The sequence below is a fragment of the Centropristis striata genome, chromosome 4 (genome assembly GCF_030273125.1).
Source record: "Centropristis striata isolate RG_2023a ecotype Rhode Island chromosome 4, C.striata_1.0, whole genome shotgun sequence".
NCBI lineage: Eukaryota > Metazoa > Chordata > Actinopteri > Perciformes > Serranidae > Centropristis > Centropristis striata.
Genome location: NC_081520.1, coordinates 34,667,640 through 34,677,286, shown reverse-complemented (window position 1 = coordinate 34,677,286; position 9,647 = coordinate 34,667,640). Strand labels below are relative to the sequence as shown.

The following is a 9,647-nucleotide window of genomic DNA, read 5'->3' as shown; positions in this document are numbered from 1 at the left end:
TTACTCTTTGTGTACATGTTTTGTGTGTCTGCTGCACACGGCCCACGGGTCATTACCCAGTCAGTCAGAGGACACAAGAGGCCATTATTCCGGGGAATCTGAACACTAAATGTTTGATAAGCCTTTAGAAAGCGGATGTCCTGTTTCTTTTCTCATATATGACAGTTGTATACTACAGACAGCGACATATTAAAAACTCAATAATCCATAAAATAGTCTACATTTTAGTTGACTTAAAAAAAGGAAAGTAATACAAAAATCTCCACTGTATGATTGGTGTGGTTTGTAGAAGATAAAGGAGTGAGGAGTGTGAATGTGTTGGCTCAGCAAAGTCCTGAAACACGGCGAGCTGGTGGAGATGAGTCATGTAGCGATCTGATTATTCTTCTTGTCTTTCCCTCCATCAGAGCCAAAGTTCGTCACAACCATTCAATCTCTGTACTGCACCACATTCATTTAAAATCTGAACACAAATGGATGCAAAACACAGGTAAAAGACTATAGTTTTTTCTATTTATTATCAAAATATGTGGATAGAGTGTATAAAAATAGTCTCAATTTTTGCTACATAAAAAGTATTTTGCATGGCCTTGGAGCACATTATCATTACATTTCCTGTGACAGCATTATTTTTCGGCAACACAATTTGTGTAAATACATTGATCAGCTCTATCGAACCTGTAGTGCAGCTTCAGAGTTTGCTGTAGAGTACTTTGCTTGAAGCCTTTTTATTGCTTCAAGTGTTGTAGGACTGGAAGATCTGACTCCATAGACGTCCATCCATGGAGAGAATGTCATAAAATGCTGCACATCCTGGTGGTTTCTGGGAACTGTAGTCTAGTGAGCAGAGAGTCTTCTGGCAGCTTGGGGATTCCATCCAGGATCTCTAACTTTGGCAAACAGAGGAAAACACTGTACAGAGAAAAAAAAAACAGAAAAAGGACAAGAACCTTTAATAAACACTGTCTCTTTTCCTTTTACTGTTGCTTGCTTTGATGGACTCTCTCTCCTTAACTGTCTTTGTCTCCTCACCGTGCACGGTAGTCCTGAGTGAAGGTCACTGGGTTGTGGGTCAGGTTGAGGGAGCGGAGCGGGCTGTTCCCCAGAGCTCCCAGTCCCCCCAGGGAGCCGATGGCATTCTCAGACAGACAGAGGTGCTCCACTGCTGGGAGCTTTGGCAGCTGACGGAGACACACCAGGTGGTTACGGTGCAGGTTTAGCATTCTGCACCTGCCCGAAGGAAACACAAATAGGACTTAGTTATCTTAGCTTTGGTGGTAATTGATGTGAAAAATAAGGTGTTAAAGGAAGAAAAATGCAAAAAAATAAATAAAAAAACATACAACATAATAATGCCATGTGGCAAAGGAAACAAAAGATAATCAGGATAACATAAACCAAACCCCAGATAAGCTGCTTGATAATAAGTCCTCATATCAGGAGTGATATACAGTCATGGAAAAAAATATTAGATCATTGTTTTCTTCAATTTCTTGTTTATTTTAATGCCTGGTACAACTAAAGGTACATTTGTTAGGACAAATATAATAATAACAACAAAAATAGCTCACAAGAGTTTAATTTAAAAGCTGATATCTAGATTTTTTCCATGGTTTTCTTGATAATAACCAAAATCATTATCATGAAATTGAAGAAAACAAGGGTGGTCTAATCATTATATCCATGACTGTAGGGACGTTTAACCAAATAGTTGCTCAAAACCTTGAAGCTGTTGTTTGTTCTTCAGGTGAGGGAGTTGTGGTGCAGTCTGGGTAGTGTGGTTCATACCTTGGCAGACGTATAGAACTTAGGTTTGTGAGGGAGTTGTCAACCAGCTGTAGTTTCTCCACGCGGATCAACCGGCAGAGGATCCGGAGGAAATTCTCTTGCTGGAAGGGGTCACCCAAGTCCTGGTAGGACAGATTTAACTCCTGAGGAGAGACGGGTGGTGAAATCTTGAAGGTCTTCATATCTCTAACACTCACTCTGTTTCTTGGTCTGTTTACTTTCATTCCACACCCAGATACCCCTCCTACCTGCAGTAACCCCTTTACTGCTGTTTCTATCACCTGACCTTCACTTCCCACATACCTGCTTCCAATTCCCTGAATTAGCCTAGCAGTATACAGGTGCATCGCAATAAATTAAAATATGATCGAAAAGTCAATTTCCAGTAGTTCAAGTCAAACAGCCCCAACCAAGTATTGAGTCATATAGATGGATATACATATTTTTCAGAGGCCAGCATTTCCATATTAAACATACTTTTTAAAATTGGTCTTTTGTAATATTCAATTTTTTTGAGACACTGAATTTTAGGTCTTCATCAAATGTAAGCCATCATCATTATAATTAGAAGAAATTAATTAAATTAAGACATGAAATGTTTCATTCTGTGTGTAATGGATCTATATGATGTGTTATTTCTACTTTTTAAATTTAATTACTAACATAAATAAACTTTTGTATGATATTCTAATTTATTGAGATGCACTTATATATACCGGCACAGGCAGCGTATCAACAATAGGCTCTTAGGCATAGATCAGCAAAACGGCCCACCACTGCCCCTAAATCCACAGACTATAGTTGTTTAGCTTTGTTTAGTCATTGTTTGTGTCTTTTGTAGTTGTAACAAATCACTCTGTGGTTTTGTGTCTCTTTGTATTTTTTTATGCTTCTTTGTGGTCATTTTGGTGTGTGTCTCTTCGTGTGACATTTTGCAGGTGAGGGCCGGACGAAGCCCTGGGCCTGTGCCCGTCAGGCACATTAGGTAACCCTTCCACGTATACCAGCCAGTTTCCATGCATGTCTTGCCAAATTGTCTAGTTTGCATTAGCATTTGCTTTCCAGACAATTGTTTCTACCTGTCTGAACGACTTGACTCGTCTGTTTTGACTGATTACCTGGTTTTGACCCAGTTTTGACTTTAGACCTCAGTAAAAAAAAAAATTTCATATGACTCTTAACTGTCTTTGTGGCATGCTTTTGGGTTCAAGCTCGTTGTGTTTCTGAGACATAATCTACCTCTTTCTCTTCTTTTTGCTCCTTCACTTCTCCCCTCCCTCCCTGAGTCTTGAGTCTTCTCCTGTGCTCTATCTTTAACATTACACACAGACACACACACACATTCTTGTACTTCTATCTTTGTGAGGGCCCTCATTGGAACAGTGAATTCCCTTGCAAGGTTATAATAGTTTTGGATTTTTCATTAGTTTTATTTTTAATTTTGTTGTGAATTTTTGTTTTCAAATTCAAATTTTTGGAGTTTGCTAGTTTTAGTTTAGTTTTTATTAGTTTTAGTGTTAGTTTTAGTTTTTTGTAATGGGGTATTTGTTGGGTGGGAGATTAAAAGAGGTCACAGTAAATTTTGCCTTATTTCCTTTCCGTCTTATTCATCTTCATTATGTATGAAAAAAAGTTGAAAAAGACGAAAATGAAGGACATTTTCACCATGATTTTAGTTAGTTTTGTAACCACACAATACAGTTTCAGTTAATTATCATTATCATGTAACCTTTAACCCTTAATATATAGTCTTAAATCTCAAAAAAGCCTTTAAAGAAGTGGGGACCGGCCAAAATGTCCTCACTTTGCAAAAATGTCCTCACTCTATTGGTTAAAAACGTGTTCTGGTCCTCACTATGTAGGAAGTACAAGAACACACACACACACACACACAAACGTTTGCTGACTTACCAGACAGTTTTCCCAATTCTCTTGCAGTCTATCCTCCCAACGTTGTCCTTCCTCCTCTCTCCTTCTTCTCCTCCCTCTCTCCAAACATACATCATCCCCCTCTCTCAGCAGCTCAAACAGCTCCTCGTCTGATGGCCCTTTAATGATAACATTGCAAAAAGAGTCGATAACAGTGTTCGCATCATTATCATCCATTAAGTGAAGAAAAAAGAGTTCTAACCCTGCTAACAGTTATCTGTTTGAATTATTTGTCACAATTTATGTCTTCATCTTTTTAGTTAAATGAAGCGCAAAAATAGAAGAGAAACTACAGCTTGAATTACTTCCTCTTTGAATGCTCGCATCATTTAAATTTAAGTAGGGGCCTGTGTAGAAACACATTTCAAAGTTAGATTCAGTAATGCAGGTCACTGCAGCATAAAACAAAATCCCACTTTCCAATGACTAGTTGAAATATTCTTTTTACTCCCACAAAAAGGAAACAGATACACTCAAAAGAAGAAGCCACAGAGCAGCAGTGCATGACTTAGAAAACTGTTCCCCCTTCTTTAATATCACAGGTAGTTCTTATATTACATCTTCCTTCCTTTTGTTTAGTTTAATCCAAAGTTATTGCAGAAAACAGAGCACAGTAAGGACTTCTATTGTGGCTTTGTGTATTTTGGGACTATGTGGTGCAAAGTTCACATTGTAGATTTTCTCAAAGCGATCCAGACCTTCTCTGACCCTGGGGCAGGTCAGCTGGTCACCCGTAACATCACACTGCTCCAGGCGATTCCACGACACAAACCGGAACCGATTTGATGGAAGCTGACAGAAAAAGAAGCAGGATGAGTGATGTTAGCACATGCCGGAGCGATCGGCAACACTTCTTGATCTGTAAATAGAAAGTGATCAGTTTCATTCTGGAGAGTCAGCTTTTTCAAAACCAACACGCAAATTTGTGAAATTGTGGGATGCATCAGCTCACCCAGTTTAATTCACATCTAATTATTACAGGCTATAATATCATATAGTATGTATATAGAGGGAACTTTGGCCGTTTCAGTGAAATACCGACGACACCAGTGCAAGGGAGAACAAGACAAGACACACTAAAGCTTAATCTACCGCATCTTCCCATTAGTGCAATATAAACTGTATCCCCTCAGCGTGCAGTTAGTATGTAGCCAAAATCAATGGGTCATTTTTAAGACCATTAAGCAACACTGCTACACGTGTTAACGAGGTGAAAGCTTTCAGATTTGACTCAAACTCCTTCAGATTGCACGATGGTCTACAAGACCCAATCATGTTTTATCATCTGATGATAGCAGCCCCCGCTTTTCTCTCTTATATGTCATCCTTTCCCTCATCACTCTTTCCTTTTTTGTCTGTACACAAATATTTTGCCATGTAGTTTTCAGGTATCAAATCACACTAGATGTTCAAATAGCAGAGCTAACTGCTACTTTCACACTCAGTAAAAGCAAGTGAATCTATTATATATCGATCTAAATATTTGAAAATCTTCATTTGTTTCAGCAATTTTGACCTCCAAGTGAACATTTTAGAGACAGAATAGTTTAACAAGATGTATAGTGTATTGTGCTTCTTCACTGTCATTATTTCAGAGGACTGGACAAACTCTTCTCCCTACATGACCTTTTCAAGCCCCTTACACTGGGCTTGTTCACCCTGACTTTGTCCTGCGTAACTTTAAACCTTCCTCTGTTACTCTAGACACAAGAATGACCCCGCTGCACTTGACCACCCCCCCTCATTGACCAGACACTGACAAAACAGCCCGCAGGTCACCTGCTCACAACATATAAAAAGTGCAGTAGATAAAAAAACTGTGAAGAAACAAACTTGACACCCTCTTCAGGGCAAATGTTGGGCAGGTGGTTAGTCAAATCACAGTCTAAATAAATAAAAAATGTTGATGATTCATCCACTCCACAATTGTATAATTGGTAATATATTAATATAAGAGACTATATTTTACGTTATACTTTAGGGCTGCAATTTAGGATTATTTTCCTTACAGACTAATCATAATTATAGGTTTCTCTAGTTCAAAGTAATGTCTTTAGATAGTTTTTTATATTCAGTGATTTTCAGTTAAAAATGATATAAAACACAAATCTCCATATTTGACAGGTTGAAAACAAAATTTTCTGTCATTTTTACATTCAAAATGACTATAATGACTAATCAGTAGTTTAATTAATTCTGTAGATTGAGCAGTCGATTAGTCTACCAACCTTGCAGCTATACATATTAAAGGAAACATCAATACAATGTCAGTGCTACCTGGTAGTTAAACCAACTCATACATTTTTAACCCATTTTGTGCAATAATGTTCTGTAGATGGCATTCTGCTTCAGGCCATTAAGAAATGAACCTTGCAGAGTCATCAGTACATATAGTATTTTTATAGTCCACATGGAACATAGGGAGGATTGGGTAAAAAGCTATTTTTCATCTTTCTTTATTCAAATAGTCAAGAGGGTGAAAAATCACTGTGCATAGCAATCGGGGCGGGATACCAGTGACCTGAGGGTAAAAGAGAGAGCACAGAGAACAGACTGAGAATGTTAGGTTCAGTTCACAGAGGGAGAAAGTGGAGAGAGAGGAAGGTTCAAATGCAAGGAGTGGAAGATGGAGGAGTGGAAAAATGAGGAGAAAAAGGGGGGACACAGGAGAGGTGAGAAGATGGAAGAGGCTGAGCTACAGTTGGAAGGGAGGGTAAGGAGCACAAATGCCTTGAGGAGAGTAGAGCAGCAACGAACGATTACTGAGTTATTGTGTGTGTGTGTGTGTGTGTGTGTGTGTGTGTGCCACTCACAGGTGTAGCTACAAGTCCAGAATCAGGACTCTGGTCCACAGAGAGAGGTGTGCGACGTGTAACCCCGAGGTCTGAGTACTGGGACGAGTGGGATTTGGGGAAACTGCCACTGAGAGTATTCACACCTGAAGAACTGAGAGAGAACAAGAAAGATGGGGTCATCCAGGACATGAACACATCTTTGAGCAGCTGTCTTTTCGTAATGTAAGCCCTGCTGTGTGCTGAAACCCTGACCACCGGCCGAGTGGTTAGAGTTACGGTGAACTGGGCCTGACAATGCAGATTAGGGCCCGTTGCCGTGGCAGCAGCGGACACCTGAGCAGGTGCTATGAGCTTATAATAGTCGCTGTATGCGGGGGATAGCTGGACACTGGCGCCTCTATACTGTTGACTGCTTGCTTACACAGTAATTATATGATCACCCTGTTAAAATAATCGCCTGACTCATTATTTCAAGTTTTGCAGGAAACACAAAAAACTTCACTGAAAGTGTAATATTTATTGATCATTTGACTCAAAAAGGATGTAACAAAGGATGGCTATTGGCATAGTTATAACACTGTGTGTAAATTATGTAACGTAAGAGAAATAAATGACTCAGGCAAATTTTTGAACATGTCTTTGTGACTTAAGCAAGATATGGTAACACTTTATTTTGAAGGTGTCTACATAAGAGTCACACAAGCCTGTCAGAAACATGACATGACAAGTATCATGAGCATTAATGTTACTTCAAAGTGTCATTAATGTATATGACACATCCCATGTCATGTTTATGACACGCTCATGTCACTCTTATGTAGACACCTTCAAAATAAAGTGTTGCCATATCTTGCTTAAGTCACAAAGGCATGTTCAAGAAATTGCCTAAGTCACATTTTATTTTGATTTAGGCATAATAAATCAACTTAAGTCACACACTTGACATAGGCCATTATCTTAAAGGGGTAAAATCACATGATCTGATCAACTGAGGGTGTAGGCGATTTTACCATAGGTGGCCGGCGTCATGGGATGATTTAGGTTAAAAAAAATATTTTGACAAAAAAATGACATAGGCGATTATTTTAACAGTGTGACGATATTCCAAATTATTGTTAGTTTGAGCTAACATTTGCTAGCTTGAGGTAAAGAGGGTGTAAAGGCAGTAATGCTGAGGTCAGACCCGGCCTCTGGTCTCTTTAGCCTCAATGTAAATAAATTGGTGAGCACACTGTTGGCTTACCTTTCTGACATGTCCCAATCGTGTTGTGGTAAATTCTCCTGGCCTTGTGAACGGCTCGGTTTAGCCTTGTAAAGCCGCAGCTGGTACCCATGGAGCCCGCTGGGTTTGTTAGTATTCACCGAAAGAAAGGTTACCGTCCTGTGCTGACTGCTCTGGCTCGGCCCGCTGCTGCTGCTGCTGCAGGTGAGACACCGACTGACCGCCGAGCTGCTGGCTGCCTGGCAACAGTGCTCAGGTGTATCACACACGCACGAGAGGTAACGAGGTAAACTGTCGCGAGGCACTGTTGCACACCTCAGCCTCTGTAGATTAAAGTGAAGCTGTATATTCAACTTTTAAGGGAACTCTGACAGCTCAAATAACCCGCCTTAAACAAAAAAAAAGTAAAAATGTAAAAAGTAATTATAAAAAGTGTTAGCACCAAAATAGTGCTTTAAACAACTTATGTGTGCATAAGAGTGACGTGACATCTGTCATGAATATAGGCTATGTATGTCATTTTTAATAGTCTTAGGGTTAGGGTGATGATTGATTTAAGTCATAAACATTCATAAAGATTTTATTTTCATGACAGGTGTCATACAGTCATGGGGGAAAAAAAATCAGACAATCCTTGTTTTCTTCAGTTTATTGTTCCTGCTACAACTAAAGGTACATTTGTTTGGAGAAATATAATGATAACAAAAATAGCTCATAAGAATTTAATTTAAGAGCTGATATCTAGACATTTCCATGGTTTTCTTGGTTATTGTCAAATAACCAGATTATCATATTATCAGCTATTTTTGTTGTTATCATTATATTTGTCTGAACAAATGTACCTTTAGTTGTACCAGTCAATAAAATGAACAAGAAATTGAAGAAAAAGGTTGTCTCATATTTTTTCCATGACTGTATGTGACATTGTACTACACTAGTGGCAGACCATTTCAAATGTGAGGGCCACATGCCAATTTTAGGGGAATCCAGCATTCTAGACCCTAGATTGTGTTGTCGTAGCAACAGGTGACTTCGAGAAATTTAAGAAGCACAAAATTACAAAGCAAGAAACAAAAAGATAACAAGAGACAGGATGTGAAAGGGGGCTAATTCACAGTTAAAATCAAACAGAGCAACAAAGTGACATGAGTGCAAAAGGTATTATGGCACATGTGCAAGATTGTATGTGCAAGAAATTCAGTTGGGTTAAATGGCTACATGTGCTGAGGTGTTGAAAGGTCTCAGCTTTCCAGTCATATAACAAATGTATACAAAACAAGTCTGTTCACGTACCCCAGTATGCAGAAATATATTTAAATTTTAGAAAAATGCAAAAAACAATAGTCATACTGCATGCAAGAAAGTGCATGTTTTGCCACAAACTGCATGGGATTTGCACAAATTGGTTAAAGGATAGACTTGTGTTTCCCTGTTAAACCCATTTTCATTCAGATTTCTTGAGGTCAAAGGTCAAGGGACCCTTTTGAATATAGCCATGCCAGTGTTTCCCTTGCCAAAATTCAGCCGAACTTAGGAGTGTTATTTAGGCCCCTAATATATACATATAATAATATGCTAAGTAACCATTTATATTCAGTATACATTTTTATTGACTTGCTGTGCTATCATCACAATTTCACACCCATAGTCCCAATAGCAGTGACACTCATACCTTATGTATGTATCTGTATGTATATTAAGCAGATACTCAACACTGAATAATATTCTCATGAGGAAAACAATTGTCACAATAAAAATAACTAAACACCCCCCTACACATTCAAAGTCAACACACCTATTGCTGTATGCAAAGCCCTGGCACATAATGCTAATATATTAGTAAATAAACCTTGATAATTGCATCCCCAACAGATGTTCCCTGCCAATATATGAGCGTTTGTGCTGACTAATAA

The 9,647-nt window shown here is 38.8% G+C and overlaps 1 protein-coding gene across 1 annotated transcript; it reads right to left on the bottom strand.

The window, feature by feature from the left end:
- Positions 1 to 360: 360 nt before the first annotated feature.
- Positions 361 to 7,894, bottom strand: LOC131970493 (uncharacterized). Its single transcript, XM_059331894.1, has 7 exons — positions 7,756 to 7,894; positions 6,531 to 6,663; positions 4,416 to 4,509; positions 3,700 to 3,836; positions 1,789 to 1,931; positions 1,033 to 1,230; positions 361 to 912 (listed from the first exon to the last, which is right to left on the bottom strand). Exons 1-7 carry the CDS (start codon positions 7,764 to 7,766, stop codon positions 795 to 797), a joined length of 834 nt encoding a protein of 277 aa, XP_059187877.1. The 5' UTR covers positions 7,767 to 7,894; the 3' UTR covers positions 361 to 794.
- Between the last annotated feature and the right edge of the window lie 1,753 nt (positions 7,895 to 9,647).